Source organism: Vulpes vulpes, chromosome 13, assembly GCF_048418805.1.
Source record: "Vulpes vulpes isolate BD-2025 chromosome 13, VulVul3, whole genome shotgun sequence".
Lineage (NCBI taxonomy): Eukaryota > Metazoa > Chordata > Mammalia > Carnivora > Canidae > Vulpes > Vulpes vulpes.
In genome coordinates, this window is record NC_132792.1 from 24,325,077 (window position 1) to 24,342,947 (window position 17,871).

The following is a 17,871-nucleotide window of genomic DNA, read 5'->3' on the forward strand; positions in this document are numbered from 1 at the left end:
TTGAAAAAGATACCATGCCATGAGACTCATAATAAAACAAGAAAGTTCTCTTTCTAGGTGTCAAGAAGTGAGTGCTAAGTTATCTAGAGTTTTCTGTTTTAGAAAGCAAGACAGTTGGACATAAATTAAGTCTCCTATCTTTGGTGCAGTCATAGAAGGAAACTGCTCCTGGGTATGAGAATTTATTATTCATTGGTGAATGTCACTTTCTTAAAGCTACTGAATTCAACTATGTAGACTGAAAGATGAGAAGGATTTATTTACAGGCCAAAAATGAGAGTTGGACTACAATGTATTCAATATTTTGTTATAAAGCCTGAAGTACCTACCATTTACTTTTTAAAGTCAAATATTTCTTAATACTTTAAAGTTATAATCATTTGTTCATGGAAAATAAGTTACACAGTCTAAAAATTATACATTTTATTAAATTTCACTTTATTAATTGCACTACTCAGGCTCATTTTAGACTCTCTTCCTGTTATCTCCTCATTTCAATGATCTCTGTAGGTTCCAAGGTAGGTCTTGAATATCTTCACTCTATCCATCCTCTCTATGGGTAACTGTCATCCAGTCTCTAACATTAAATAATATCTATGTGCTGATGTCTTTCAAATTTACATCACCAGCCTAGTTCTTCACCCTGAAGTCCAGACTCGTATATTCAACTTCCTACTCAACATATCCACATAGATGTTTAATAGGCATCTCAAATTTAATCTGTCCAAAACTGATCTATCTCCCTCTGTCATTCCAAACCTGCTACTGTCACAGAGTTTCACCATCATCATTAATAGCACTCCTTTCTTTCAGTAATTCACACCAAAACTCTTGGAACAATTTCTGACTCCTTTCTTCTGCTACAACCATATACAATCCATCAGAAAAATCTGTTAGCTCTACCTTTGAAATATATTCAAAACTCATCTAGTTCTTACTTCCTCCACTGTTGACATACTGGTCCCAGCAATCATCATCTCCTGCCCAAATTAGTGCAACACTCTCCTAACTGGTCCTGCTACTTCTGCCCTTGTCCCTATTAGGTTCTGTAGAAATGATTTGTTGTCCAATTCATCTGTGCCCATTGATTAATTTCTTCATAAGTCATTTCTCCCCTGGGACTCAGAAAGGTTCTAATGCATGCTCACTATCTGCATCTCTCCTCATTTTTACCTGGCTTTTATCACCCCTGCTCTCTGCACTCTAGCTAGCAATGTCCTCTTTGATCTAAAGCAATCCTTTCAACAAAAATGGAAATAGAATATTGGCCTTCTGGATTACATGGTCATGTTCTTGAATATAATTAGGATATAATACATTCATTGGACTGCTTTATAGATAAAGAGGATTACATTTAATGAAATACATTGGAAGAGTCAGATGAATGCTATTGGCTCAAAGCTGTTGATTTAATTAAGACACCAAGTTAAAACTAACTGAAACAAAAATTACCCCTTCCTGGTGGTGTTTCATAATATTTAATAATATTATCATTGTAGCCTCCCCAACTGACAAGAAAAACATTAGGAGCAAAATGTCTGACAAATAAGATATAAGGGTAGATTTTCCTGTACCTTTGGTATAAGCAACTTAGACACCCAAATAAGGAGAAAAAAGTCACAATACCCACTCTATAAAATAGTAATATATAATAATAATAATAATAATAATAATAATAATAATAATAATAGAAATCTAGATACCCTCTTCATGGCTAATTATGTTCTGATCCATCTTTCTCAGTCATAACCTCAGGTACCCCATTTGCAATTTATAAAATCAGGAAAAAGAAAGTAAGGGAGATAAATATCTAGATTGATTTATCTATCTATCTATCTGTCAATGTATGTCAATCTATCTGAAACTGTTGAAGTCAAAGTTGTTCAGTTTTTCATTTATCTCCCTCTAGGGAGGAGGGTACTAGTCTTTTTTCTTCAAGCCAAGTTGACGGGAAAGCTTTAGAAGAATCTCTCATAGAGAAGAGTTTCCTCGGAGAAAGAGGAGCAGGAATTCCAAGTGGATATCTGATTATACTGTATAGTATTTGCTGATCTGTCTTCCATGCTGATTGATCAAGAGGAAGAAAATTGGTGAAAGCTGACAGATTGAAAAGAAAGAAAGCTGTCTAGGTCAAAAAATTTGGCAAGTTAGTGATGTGAATTTTCTGTGCAAAAATGAATATCACCAGGAGCTTGGCCACCAAGTGAAGGAAACCCAACCACCTGAGATCATCGGGTACACTGCCAGGGATGGGAGCAAGAGGTGACTGGAAAAGGATGACCTTCTCCTATATCAGGGAATTTTACATTGAGAATCCACCATTCCACACTCTTTCCCTTTCCAAAGGACTCATTTACTCTCATGGAAAACAAACATTTTCCATATCTGATCAATGGAAGGCATCAGGGAACAGTCAGAAGTAACGAGAGACACAATAGCCAAGAAAGGACTGACAGCACAATCTGTCCCATCCCAGCCCTAACACACCACAGGCAAAAGGACCTAAAAGGAAGAGGAAGGAGATAAGATGAGGCGGAGACTATTCTCAGTGCTGAAGTGAATGCAGGAATGAATGAATCAGCAAGTGCGCCCTCCTCCCTATTCTCCAAGCCTCTCTGACCATTGCTGAGAGACACACCTTGGGTGGATGCATGGAGAGGATAAGATGATAATTTTATTTTGGACAGGACCAACTTTTTTTTTAATATTGAAAGTGATGAAAATGTTAGAGGACCTGCTCAACATTTTTTAAGGAGGTGGAGATTTAGCAGTGCATATTTGAAGGCAATTGAAGGAAGGAAGGAAGGAAGGAAGGAAGGAAGGAAGGAAGGAAGGAAGGAATCCCATTTCTGGTTTTGTTACATCAATTTCAGAATGTACCATAAAATGCTTACTCAAGCAAGAACTTCCTTGCCCTTAGCAGAGAACTCCCTGCATAACTATGGCTCATTCTCCTTCCTACTCTCTAAGGGGATATCTGAGAAAATTCCTTGAGTGAATAGGATGGGACTAAAGTCCCTGGAGAACTGTTTGAAGGCAAGACTGGATCCACATGCCTGACAAACTTTCCCTTTGAGAATAAGGAGTTTTCTCTTGAACTCAATTAGCTTCAAAGGATAGGAAAACCTTCTCATTCACAGACATGGCATTCTCTTTGGAGGGAGTTTTTTTGAAAGAGCAATTAGAGTAACAGTCTGATACATAGATCAGAATTTATTTGTGGTTCTCATTGAGAGAATATGTGTACATCTAAAAATAAACTCCACTTTTAATTACATGTTTACATAGTTTTAAATTCCATTCTCCTAGAGGACTACTGTAGGGAAAGTGATGCAGTAGCAATTGACAGGGTTTTGCTCCCACTCTCTGTAGAGCTGAATACAGGAGAAGGGATCAAGGGGTTATAGCAATGGAAGAAGCTGCAGAACTATGATCATTTCTCTGTAACCCTGGCCTTTTAATTTGTGTGTCTGGCTTCCTCTTTTTATCCTAGCTTCAGACCCAACATATATCTCCTAATTTTCTTTGAAATATCATCCAGTGCAGAGGTTAAAGAGAGTCAGTGATTACTTACCACACCTATATCTATAAAGCAAGTTAAAGGGGGAGTGGGGAGGGACTGGGGATGGAACCATCATTGTTTGGTAATCCTTGAGATGCTATCTAGATTTTATCATGCACAGCTCTACAGAAAGGCTATCTAATGGATGAAATGTTAGAGTACTCCCTTTTTAAAATCACTTCTAGACAACCACCTGAGATCACACCCAGCTCTTCCCATCCCCAACTACCCCCTGAGCACCTAACTGCCACTTCTCAGATGAAAGAGCATCTCCTGCTGTGGAACACTAAAATTCCTTAGCCTTTTTATTCAAGGGAATTTTATCTGAATACAGTCTGAAGCACTTTTGACTCTTTCATACAGGTCTTAAAACATATTAGGTATTTTGAATTTGTCCGTTCTACTTAAAGTACAGAAATGAATCAGCACTCCAACGCAAATTATTTATAACAGACCTTCTTCAGATCTTAGAGAAATAAATGTAGATAAATGAACTATGTCTACCTTGCATTTACCATGTATGTCCTGTTTTTAATTGCTAAAAATGGGGGGGGCGGGGGTAAGAGGCAACAATCTATATTACACTAACAGATGCAAATCACTTATTTATCTCAGGCTCCTGAGGTATCATCCAGTAGAATCATGAAGCCACAGACCAGTCACATCTTAGGTTTTGTCAGGTGGTCTATGGGCAAACAGCAGCAGAATGACCTATGAGGTCAGGGTGGGGTAAGGTCTTGTAAACAATACAGCTTTCTAGATACCACCTTATAACTACTAGAGGTGCATTCTGGAAATCTGCATTTTAACAAGTTCTCTGAGTACCTACTAAGGTTTAAAAGTTTTCAAAAGCAATAACCACTGCATAAAACCATAAGTGCTCTCCTTTTTCCCCCAGAAACTATACACTTTGGAAACCAAGAACTCCTTGACTTTACCTCCTACACATTAGTATTTTTCACTTCCTGTCTCTGCTCTTACTGCAACTCCCCCTGTCTTCTACTCATTTTTCTAAATCTAAATTCACTTCTGACAAAATCACCTTCAAGAACTCTTTCCTAAGGTCTTTAGGATGTTACCTGTCTCTTCCCTGTGTTCCCAGACTGCCTACCCAGCTCAAGCATGCATTGCATGTTAGCTGTGCCTATTGGAAAATCGGAGTACCTACATCCATGTAGAATACTTGTCTCTTGAGGGCAGAGAAAATATCATATGGATTTGTTTTTTAAATTTCAGGACCGGGATCCCTGGGTGGCGCAGTGGTTTGGGGCCTGCCTTTGGCCCAGGGCGCGATCCTGGAGACCCGGGATCGAATCCCACATCGGGCTCCCGGTGCATGGAGCCTGCTTCTCCCTCCGCCTGTGTCTCTGCCTCTCTCTCTCTCTCTCTGTGACTACCATAAATAAATAAAAAATAAATAAATAAATAAATTTCAGGACCTAGCAGAGTATCTTATATATATAGCAGAACTAAACAAATACTTATTGAATTAATGGAATATGTGAAGAAATAAAAATAATAATATTGGAGAAGCACTTAAAATGGGGTTGTTAGAATCTCAAATTTGAATTAAAAATCTTTGGGTTGGAGACATCTGGATGGCTCAGTGGTTGAGCGTCTGCCTTTGGTTCAGGACTTGATCCTGGGGTCCTGGGACGAGTCCCACAGCAGGCTCCACTGAGGGGAGCCTGCTTCTCCCTCTGCCTATGTCTCTGCCTCTCTCTCATGAATAAATAAACAAAATTCAAGAATAAAAATCTTTGGATTGGACATTCTATCCCCCTAGCCATCCATCTTTGTCTTCACTAAACCTATTAGGTTTGCATGAAGCCTTAACTCATGCCCTCTTCCAGACTCCTTGTCCCATGGACATATCTTTTTAATAGAATTTATGACATTATTACTTTATGTTTCTGTCTCTTGCACATGAGCACTATAAGAAAAGGAAAAAGATTACTTAATGGCATTTGGAAAGAAGTTTCTAGAACCAAATTGCTTCTGTTCAAATCCTTTCTGGCTGATATGTGAAGGAAAGGAAACTTTTGTCTCTACTAATCAAAGTCTCCCAACTGAACTAAGAATTGTATTTACTTGAAACAGATTAACAGGAGGAAAAAAAAAGGTTTAACATGCCCAAGGAGGACCAATAATGAAATTGAAACCTAAAAAAATGAGCAAGGCAGGTAGTTCCTACGCTTCGTATGCAAAGAGGTAATGAATCTTTGAGGAATTGGCAGGACAAAGAAAACTTAAGGAGCTTCAATTGGTAAGAAATCTAAACAGAATTTGGACCACAGTAGTAAATTAGTAAAAAAAAAAAAAAAAAAAAAAAAAAAAAAAAGTCACAAGGTTTATTTACACAGCCTTCTTAGCTCTAAATTTCTCATCTTTGGTGATAGGATGTCTCTTTACCTCTTGGAACAGGGAAGATATCTTTGATGTGGGAGATTTAGTTCCTGCTTTCAGGCAGACCAAGAAGGATCCAAGTGACCTTTTTTGTCCAGGTTGTCTCTTCAGTAACCTTTATTTAAAATAATTAAAATTCCAATGTGGCCAATCTTGGGGTGGCCTGCCTTGGTCCCACATAAGCAAATTGTTTAAATTCTCTACATATCAATGTTCTTATCTATAATGCAGTTGGATTTTTTTTTTTTTTTTTTTTTTTTTTTTTAGCATTCTATAAGATAATCCAAGGGACTTTTCACACAGTTCCTGGCACATGGGAAAGATTCGATAAATGTTAACTGGTAAAAGTAGTACAAAAACCACACAGAACACATACCTAACACACAATTATTTGCTCCATGAATGAAATATGAATGAGTAAATAATGAGTGAGTGAATGAAGGAATGAACGGAACTTTGAAAACACCTTATATGGTCTTGATCTCCTTTCTGTTTTATAGATATTCTAGTTCTCTTTGTTCAGGCAAGGATAGTTACTGTCTTTTACAGAAGTGTGTCTTAAACTGTGTTGCCTTTGTACCTGAAGGTGCACAATCTATTTTAGTTGTTAAATGTGTAAACACTTATTACATTTCAATAGCTACATATTTATTTATAAGCATTTTGGGGAAAAAATCAGTAGTCTATTAAAACTGTGATTTCATAGATATTTTTGCTAAGAGCAAGTCTAAAAAAGTCTTTAAGTTAAAATATAAGTGAATCTATTTAAAGAAAATTATTAGTTTAATATAAGCTGTACACTGATATGACAAAGTTGTAAGGTTTAGGCTGCTAATTTATTATTCCTTTTACAGTTAAGTTTCGCTTTACAAATTCAAATATTTGTTACTAATATTATTAGTAGTTCTTTGTTCAAAAGCATGCGCTCTGTCTCTGTCTCTCTCTCTTCTTTCCTATATTTTTTACTGCTTTTGCTTTGGGCAGATTTCTACATCTCTTTTCTCCATACTTGATCTCCTCTTATTTTTTTCTTGCATTTTGTCCACTCCATACTTTGCTGCTGTTGCTACACTATAGCTTCTCCATGCACACATCTCCTTGCCCTGTGTCTGCCAGTCACTGTGACCATAAGACTTTTCCTGACTGACCTGCCCTGAGCATCTTAGGTTTCACACTCTCTTATGGAGTCTATTCCCATACTTTTGGAATAATAAATGTGAAGAGTTTCAACCCTTTATGTAAGAGAAAGAAGCTGCTTCAGAATATGTCATAAGTTAACTAGAAGACTCACCTTTGCGTAGGGTCACAGTTCAGGAAAATCCTTTCAGGGAACAAACAATAATCACATTTTTAAGTTACTCCTCTGCTCTAAAGACCCCTCCTAACTGCCTCCCTCACACTTCAGATGGAGGGACCAGCTAAAAGGCTTTACTTAGTACTTTACTTTTTAATCCTTTATGGCCTGTTACTCAATTGTTAATTTTATGACTGATTACCTCTTTTAATGATGATTAGACTGAAGTGCACAAATACTTGCCTAAAACAATGAGTCTGTGACATATTAAGGATTTCTGTCGATTCTCCATATTTCCAGGACCTTCTCTCACTAAGATACTTTACTCTGTCTTTTAAAATATGGTAATTTAAGTGGCTATTATGCACATAATTTTATTTTTGAAATACATAATAACCCAACAGGAAACCTAATTATGAGTCATTGTAACAATGAAGAGTAAATAATCCTCATGAAAATGGTCTCCTTTGAAAGCTTTTTAGGAAACAAAATTAAATTCTACTAAGGAAGAAAATCTAATTTTATATGAAAGGTTTTTTTTTTCTTCATGCAAATAACAAATATTGGCAATTTAACATGAAAATATTCTCTAATGGATATTTATAGTAATGCTGGATTCCTAGGCCAATTTGTAAATATTCCCTATTTCGTTTATAGGTTATACCAAATTATTTTAAAAATAAAAACAAGTAAAAATGGGGTCTGGAGCAATGGCCTTTAGAAATTTTGCAAGATAAAACAGAAAGAAACAAGTAAACAACACAAATATAACACATGAGATAAAGTTTAAATGGAGTGATTTAGATAAAATAAAACTATAACACAGTTATTGGGGATAGTCTCTAATATATTGAGAAGCTAATACAGTATACATTTAATCTTTTTTTTTTCTTCCCCTTCCTGGATAATTTTCAGTAATTCCAATACTCTTTGCTTTATTTATATTTTCTGTGTATACTTCCTGAAGGTACAGGCAGGCTTGATACCTGGGCTGCAGAGTCAAGTCAAGAAGTTCAGAGTCTAGGCTAGACCGTAAACTAGTTCATTCATGGCCTTACTGGGTCACCACAGAAAGCAGCCATTGAAGTGTGTGGTCAGATTTGCAATTGAAAAAAAAAAAAATACTCTGGCTATCGCATGGAGAATAGAAGTATTTTCAAGTCATTTTTTTACAAAAAAAAGGACCTCAAAAATTCTCAGACCTTAATAAGTCTTATAAACTTTGGGGAGTACCTCTTCTCTGGATTTGGTTTCTTCATCTCAAGAATGAGGTGTTTATACCAAAATACCTAATCAGGACCTACTGGAATTACAATATTATCATTATGATTTCAATTGTCTGTAAATTTAGAGAAAAGCAGAAAATTATATACTTGAAATGATAAACTGAGGATTTGAAGCTAATGTAAAGGAAAAGGGATCAAAGTAGATGTCTAGGGAAGGGAATGGTATAATGAAATTGTAATTTGAAAGAGATTATTCTGATGGCTGGACTAAAGCAAGAGAGAAATCAGAGGATGGGAAATCAGGGAAGAGGCTCAATCAGTGGAGGCCCAAATTGTGGTAGGGATTCTGGAACAAGGATGATTCGTTTTAGACAGTGTGTAGCATCAATGAGCAGTGTTTGATAATGTGTCAGAAAACGAAAGAGAGAGAGAGAGACATTAAAGCTAACAATTTACATTGTTTTCAAGCCTTGAATGTGAAAATGACGGAGACACAAGAATGTATTTAAGGCACATCATCAGGACACTTGAGGATTATCCGTTTATCTGACATGCAGAGGATATAGACATGCTCTTTCAGTTACTTTTTCTAAGGAAAATAATCATTCAGTAATAGGACTGGATCTAGTTTTACTTTCAAAATGTTACTAAAGAGCATTTTTAAAGTACGTGCAGAGGTTCTTTTTAAAAAATTACACTTGGAACTAATAATAATCTCTGCAATTTGTTCTAAAGCTTCTGTTCTCACTGGTTCTCTGATTTCATTTTCTCAGCTCCGTGTGGTGGCCATTTCTCAGCTCCCAGTGGATTGATTCTCTCACCAGGATGGCCAGGATACTATAAAGACTCTTTGAATTGTGAGTGGGTGATTGAAGCTGAACCTGGACACTCTATCAAAATTACATTTGAAAGGTCTCTACAAATATTTTTCTACCTTTAAAAAAATACATATTATCTAAAAGAGTAGTTGGCATTATCCACTTTATTTACCAAATTTGTGTATCATTTTATTGAAATAGTTGATTACTGAGCCAAGAATGCTTCAGACTGCCCCTTTTAACCTTTCAGCCTGCTTTCAAGCTAATTTTCTATTTGTTTAATGCTCTGGCAGGGCTATTGAGATATGCAAGATGGACCTTTTTTGCTTTATATACATATGCTTTATATGCATTTGCTTTAAAGATTTTTTTTAATTTTTTTTTATTATTTATTTATGATAGTCATACAGAGAGAGAGAGAGGCAGAGACATAGGCAGAGGCAGAAGCAGGCTCCATGCACCGGGAGCCCGACGTGGGATTCGATCCCGGGTCTTCAGGATCGTGCCCTGGGCCAAAGGCAGGCGCCAAACCGCTGCGCCACCCAGGGATCCCCATTTGCTTTATATACATATATACACTACTGAGATAGGAACATGTGGCCTTTAACTTAATGAGTTTACTTGTCCTATATTTTAAAGGGCCTGTGTGTCCTGCTTTATTTCAAAAGGCAGAAGTGTCCACCTCAGTGCCCGTCATAACAAGATATCACAGACCAAGTGACTTAACCAGCAGAAATCTATTTGCTCACAGTTCTGGAGGCTGGAAGACTGAGATCAAGGTGTCAACAGGATTGTATCTTCTGAGGCCTTTGTCCCTGATTTGTCGTTAGCTGTCTTCTCCCTCTGTCTTCACATGGTCTTTCCTCTGTTTACTAATTTCCTCTTCTTGAAAGAATATCAGTCATTTTGGACCACCAATATGATCTCATTTTGCCTTAATTATATCTTTAAAGAAACTTTCTCCAAGTACAGGCACATTCAGAGGTACTAGGGGCTAGGACTTCACAGAAGAATTTTAGGAGAACACAATTCAGCCCATAACAATGACTTACACATTTTTTAAAAAGTTTATATTTAGAATATTTTGCAGAGTTTTTTGTTGTGGTATTGAAATCATATCCTTTATTCAGTGATACAGCTGTTTTGCCATAGTAATTTTAGTGTAAAGCATATGATTTATTCAAAATAAAATTTTCATCATATAATAATGTCCCATAAATGTGGGAGCTAAATTAACCAAACTTACTACTCAGAATTCTCTTTGGTTTGGAACATATGACATAATAATATTGATCATATCATTGAATAATTCAAAAAATTATATTAATTCATGTCAATTAGACAAATTTGTTGCATATTTTTAATTTGTTCAATTTAGAGCACAGACTTGAAGAAGGATTAGCATATTTTTCCATCATAATTGATTCATATTTTAAGTAAGTATATCATTATGGGTATTAGTACATAATTTTAGGATTTCCTGTTTTGGACTTAACATTATTTTGTATTAGATGTTATGATGTTAAGGCAATTGAAAATGTGTTTATACTCCCATAGTTTATAACATCTATCACCCGTATATTTCTTATCATGTCATTATTCTTCAATATCTGAATATAAAGGCTTGAGCCTCATCTTATATTCAGAGGAAAGTCTGGGCCCTTCTTAAGTTTTCAGAATTCCTGGGGATGCTTTTGTTTACTTCCAGTTCTGAAACCCTGGTCTTAGCATCATCTCATGTGTGAGCTAGGGAGGCTGCCACCCTCCTTCAACTCCTTATGCTTCTCCTTCTTTGTATCACTTTCCTTCCTTCTTACAAAAACCTTAATCCAAGGGATAACAAAAGAGGATTACTGCACTTTCTTAAATTTTTCCTGCAAATCCCTATCTTGGGAAGGATTGCATGTATCTTTCCAGGGCCCTCTCTTATCTCAGACTCTTCTCTGGCTCTCGCCTTGTTCACACCCAGGATCTTCAACCCTCCTTCCTCTATTTCCCAGTACTCCCTCCAGTATCTAGCACGGTAAACTTCTTCTGGTAGCTTATTATCCCGACGGATTTAACTCTTGTTTCTATGAGCTTCCAGTGAGTGATGGGGGGCAGGAAAGGGTGTAGATTTTGTTTTTCTTTCCAACACATACAAATAATGATGTTTTTTCCTAACTCAAAGATCAGTGTTTTCCTAAGAATTCACTCTTTCTCCACCCCCCAGCTGACTCAAATGGTAGACAACTCTAAAAATAGGTTATTTTCATTATTTTATATTCTATTTAAAAATACTACATAAGCAGAAAATAATATCACTAGAAAATTAGCTTAAGGTTTATTAACACAAAGTGCATTATTTTATTGAAAAACATCCCCTGGTTTGCTCATGAGAATCACCAACCAAATTAAATAAATAAAAAACAGGATATCTCTCAGCTATCTAGAGTTGCCAACTTGAGAAGCAGATTGCAAAGCAGTGCTTATAATTCAGAGCACCACACTTGTGACTTTTGACTTTATTCTGTTTGAAGACAAATTTTCTGTCCAACGTCTTTTAACATGCGTGTTCTATCCCTCCTGATAGGCCATTACACAGGCCTCTTTGCTGCTTGCCTATCTTGTGTAGATACTTTCAGAATTCTCTAAAGTAAAATTAGTGTTAGTTATATCACCTATATTCTACGTTAAACCATCCCAGACTTATCTTCTTGGTTAAAAAAAAATCCTTTCAACAATTTTTATAAACTGTAATGCCAGTTAAATAGACAAAAACCCCATTTAATTCTGATAAATATGGTTACCTAGCACTTTTTCTTCTGCCACTTTCTTATTCTCTTATCTGCTTCCTGTGACACAAATCCTTTAAATGAGGCTGTAGCAAGAGTCACACTGAAAAATGATTTTCAGTGCTAGGGTTTCTGCACAGCAACAATACACAGTTCTGTAGGTCAGCCAGAACTGGCCTGGGGTGAGAAATGATTCCCAGAGTCCAAAGATTTTGTCTTCTTCCCGTGAGCACCACTGAGCAAGACTTGTCAACTGTGCCTCTTTTCTTAATCCCTGTGTCACTCTCTGAAGTAAATTATAAACCTCATAGCTCCTCCACCTCCTTGATAACAATGTATATATGTATATACGCACACATATATACACACAAATATATGCACACACATATATATACACACATATCAACATACATCCATATAAAACTATTCCTTGTTAATTAGCTAAAACACTGGAAGAATGGTTTTAAGAACTTTAAGAAATGTTTTAAGAATTTATTGATGTTATTTTCACTGTTATAGAATAGACAGGGCATAGCTATATCAGTATATTTCTTTTGAATTTTACTTTACATAACTAAAATAAATAAGTCTCAATTCTGAAACCATGTTCTAAACTGAAATATTTGTTTTGGGGGTTGAGTCCTCTATCTACCCTTCTCTCCTACACACACACACACACACACACACACAAGGCCATAAGATTCTTGAATTGGAACAATTTGAAAGGAAAACTAAATACGGTCTTCCATTTCTTCTTTTCTAAAGATCCTCTAAGGGTATGAGATTTTTTGTTAGGGCTATCCATATACCGTGTGCTTTGTCAGAAAATGGGTTCCTTTAAAATAATCCACATCTTAAACAGCCATCACACAGTTAGGAGTAGTTCAGTTGGGATGCAGTGAACAAGGGACTTCATCAAGTTAAAAAAATAAATGAGAGGTTTATCAGTTAGATTAGAGGTATCAAATAGTCATCTTGAAGTCAGAAATATGTACATTTATCACTTCCTTGTTTACTGACCCTATAATATCTTGGCGCTTCATTTCCTGTGTAAGATTGTTTTAAGAAACAAGATATCCTCGCTGAAGTAGTAAGAATTATGTCTTGAAAAAACTAATTCCCTTCTGATTTCCTACCAAGCTATTGTAAGAACACTGGTTGCCAGCTCTTCAATAGTTTCTGTCATTGTGAGAATACTTTTTAGAGAGTTTGGCTCCAAATAATGAATTGTGTTTATTACTGAGTTTTGTCCTTTGTTTTCTAATACCCAGGAATAATTTAAATTAATTTGGTTAAAATGAAATTTTAAATAAATACTATAACTAAGATGATGACATAGCTATTTTCATATATTCTCAAATATAACAATTGACTAGATTTAATCTATGGGGAGAGGAAAAAAAAAACTAAATAACATTACAAATATATAAGCCACTATTTGGCTCCTTGAAATTGTCTCAAATACATTAAGTCAATGAAATCTTAAGAAATTGAATTTCCTATCAAACACAAAGCAACATAATAATGCCAAGGAACATATGTGTTTTTTTAGCTGTTTATCTCTTAACATAGCCAGTTTACAAATCTTATTTTCAGATCTGCAGAAAAATTTTGCTTTGTTTCTTCCAACAGTTTCTAAACTTTCTTAATGTTTGGCAGCTTCTAAATGAACTGATTTACTATTAATCATCCTAAGCCCATCTTTCTATTTCTTTTTCTGTCCTTAACTCCTAGATCATACCTATCAGTATCACTTCCAGACAATAACTCTTTTAACTTTATTTCAGCTTGGTCAGAATGGGTTTGGATTGCATCAAGAATATTTTTAAAAGACAACAGAAATTGAGTAAGATTAGGTTCAATTTCATTTTTAACACCATATAGTGGTTCCATAACATTTGTTTATGATAAACAATAAATTTAATGTCATAAACAAATGAATACTAGATGGAGGCAATTAATGAGAAATGTATACAACTATCTTGAAACATAAAATGAAAGAAATTCAAATTATTGTGTAAACCTAATTCATTTCCTTTGTTATTGTAATATATTTTTATGGTTCCTTAGGGCAAATCTGTGTTGATTTTCTTTTTAAGGATCCACTCCTACTGAACAGTGTTCTCTATATCACCAGTTAATGTTGCTATTCTATTAAGAATTGTCTCTCTATGTTTCAATTCAAAGTAATCTCTGACTCTTCTGTGCATTTCAATTTGGTTATTATCAGCTGACTAGCTATCGAAGTGAAACTCCAATTTTAATACTACAATACACTGACTACAAAACAACCAAATAATGGACTCGTAATATACTATTGTCTGATCATTTACTTAAAAGACATAATGTGTTCCTATACATTTTCTATTCTAAATCGTGTTATTGGAAAAGTTATTTTTAGACCAATGCAATATATTCCATATTGCAAAATAAAAACTAAGATAAACTTATGAAATTCACTTATTTTACTAATATATTGCTTAACAGGGTGTAAAAGTGGTACAGATTGAAAAATATTTCAGCTGCACTTCTTAAATAGCATTTAAAATGCTATTTTTATAATATTTTATGCATGTTAAAAGTAGCTCTGTGTTGATTACAATTTATAAAAATTACATCTTTTATAAGAATTGAAAACATTAGCAGTAACTACCACCAAAAATCTAAAAATAAAACCAACCAGTATAGTATAGCATAAGATAGTGGTTAAGGAGCAACAGAGAGACTTGGATTTAAACTATTTAAGTTCTGCAGGCCTCAATTTTCTTACCTGCAAAATGAGTATAATAATAGGAGCTAATTTACAGGGTTAGGTGAAGTTTGGATAAATGAATGTAGATAAACTATTTAACAGAGCCTCAAGCACTTAGTAAACATCAACTATGTAATCATTATTATCATTAACTAATAATAATTATGACCACTGTTTTGAAATAATAACTATATAGAATTTCTAATGACCGAAATAGATTTGTCAAAAAAAAAAAAAGCGCCGCTACATAGAGGAGAAGTGAGATTTGAAATATATATAGAATTAAGATGAGAATCTGATTAACTGGTTGAAGATAAATATGAATCATATACTTTTCCATAAATTGAAGAAGTTAAAAGAAAGGTGACTCCCAAAAAATGCATGGTTAATGGAAAGGCCACTTATTTAGTGGTGATATTTCATAATATTTGAAAGAAATCTTACTTCTGAACAACAAATACATACACATACCTCTTTAATGATAACTTTCCATAGTAATAAGAGCTTACAATTTAGGTATTTGCACATAATGAGGTCTTAAATGATATATATGATATTAGATAAGCTAAAGAAAAATTACAATATAAAAATGGTAAAATGTTTAGTCATTTAAATAACAATTTAAATTGTTATTTTCCTTATAGTGTTATTCTAACAAATATATTTTCACATGTGTCTCTTAATCTTAGATTTCAGACTGAACTGAATTATGATGTTCTGGAAGTCCATGATGGGCCAAATCTTCTGTCACCCTTGCTTGGATCTTACAATGGTACCCAAGTGCCCCAGTTTCTATTCAGTAGCAGTAATTTTATATACCTTCTATTTACGACAGACAACAGCCGTTCTAATAATGGTTTCAAGATTCACTATGAAAGTAAGTAAAATATTCTTTGATTTCCCTATTCCATCTTTCCTACATTTGGTATTACCATTGTATCATTAAAAGAACTACAAATTTACTAATAAAATAAAATTAAATCTTCCTTGACTGATGATAATGCGAATACTTCACAAAGTATGTGTTTTAGTAAATTCTGCAGAAGATTTTTCAGCAATACCTATGTAACAACATTATAAAAGGAAATGTCAGAAGTATGAGATAACAAATTTCAAATGATGAGTTCAGGTACTAGTTATTTGTGCACAATTCTGAAAAGCCAATAATAGTAAGTATCAATCTAAGATGTATATGAACATTGACAAATTCCTTTAGCATACACTTCATAAAGTCATTCTTTTATATTTTACTCACATTAGTTGCACACATTTTTCCATTTAGAATACTCAATTTTATTATTCTGTGTAAAATATTGAAAATTATGGTAAGTTTGAAAAGTATAGTACATACATATATGCCCAAATATGACTAACATAGCTGATCAAAGGCTACATATTAAAACAAGCTGTAATTCACTCACAATGTTGCAATCAACATATAATAATCCCACTTAGAAGGTTACAGTTTTATTTTTAAAAATCTAAAATACATATGATATTTAAAAATAATTTGATTCTAGTATATACATAGAAACAAGATTTTTACTTTATAAGCACTTGTTATATTTATATGTGTATGAGTGTATTGCATATGATGTATACATATAGGTGTGCTCACTTGCGTCTTGACATACATTGCCATGTATCTTTGTGTGAAAAGCAGTTTTGGTGGAATGGATCTAATAGCACATTTAAGAAGGTTACTGCAAGGTATTTTATATCAGGTACAGATAGGTATTCTATTTTTTATATTCAAGTCTCCTATACCCCTTGTCCCCTCAAGAAAAATTTCTGCATTTGAAATATATAACTTTATATTCCATTTGGATGTCTCTTTTCAGCAGCTCTGGTCAATGGGATTATGGGATTTTAAAACCATAATCAATATCTACTCATTACTTTTTTTAAAGATCGTATTATCCATAATATTGTTTAATTATATTAACTTCTCTTTTTATTTAGAGCTTTATGGCATGGAAAAATATTTTCTTAATATTATTGTAAAATGTAACAAGAGGCTTGACTCATACTTGGGAATTCAGATGAATTGAAGGGCCTTAACTGAGATTTTAGTTTAATATGTTTGTGTTAAAATGGAGTCAGAGTAGCATCATTTTTTGCATCTATTTCAAAATTAATTCTTCTTAGCAATTAATTTTTATCAATGTGTTACAAATGGGCAGGCCCTTTTCCTTTAATCCATTGCAGTATCCTATTCCTAACAAATCTTATTCAATCCCACTCCAGCCAAGCCGTGTGATTTTATCACGTGTCAGACATAGGACAATTTTAAGAACTAAATAAAACCACACATGCAATGTGTTATTATAAGAGTTAGCATGCAGTAAGTAACCAATGAATGATAGCTCTTATATTTTTTCTTTGAAAACTTACTGAGTGAGAAATTAAAATGAGAAGTCAAGCTCAAATGTATCGTTTTTATAAAAGAAATTATTCACCGACACTCATTAAAGACAGTGGAACAGACTACTACAGTGGGGTTTCCTCTAAGGGGAGAGACATTGAGCTCAACTCTGACTACAAGTGGGACTTTATACTTAAGTGGCAGGGTAGGGAGAATCAGTGGGAGAGAACGTGCCAAGATGAGCGGACCATTAGCGGTGAACGGAATCTGGCTAAACCCACCAGACAGGATTTCTGCTGAAGGCAGGTCAGACTGAAGAAGGTATTGAGGGTGGGGAAAAAGGAATTTGATCAGACATCAAGACAGGAAGATTTTCAGTAAACTGACCCATCAGGATTGCTGCTAAAACTGGACTAAATGGATCACAGGTGAGGCCTAGTCAAAAGGATTCAGAGCATCCAGACGACGCTATGGTCAAGGCAGAGTGTCTTTGTCACAGTCAGCAAGTTTGTCACCCATAGGCTCTTAATACCATAACTGAAGTTACGAAGCTAGTGACTAAAAGGCAGAGTGGAGGCTGAGAGCTAGAGAGGCAGAGGTTGATCAAAGATGCATTGGATGTTGGTTTGGGTCAAATCTGGCCTGAAGGCAGTAATGTTCTGCTCAAATTAGTT

General features: G+C 34.7%; 1 protein-coding gene across 2 annotated transcripts in view; it reads left to right on the forward strand.

Annotated features, from left to right (window-relative positions):
- The window catches only part of CSMD3 (CUB and Sushi multiple domains 3), a 1,174,336-nt gene that overhangs the window by 760,543 nt on the left and 395,922 nt on the right, over positions 1 to 17,871 (forward strand). For both annotated transcript variants that reach the window (XM_072734033.1, XM_072734032.1), the window contains 2 exons: positions 9,262 to 9,400; positions 15,522 to 15,709. In XM_072734033.1, the coding sequence (XP_072590134.1) occupies positions 9,262 to 9,400; positions 15,522 to 15,709 (327 nt within the window). The remainder of the gene's footprint in view (positions 1 to 9,261; positions 9,401 to 15,521; positions 15,710 to 17,871) is intronic.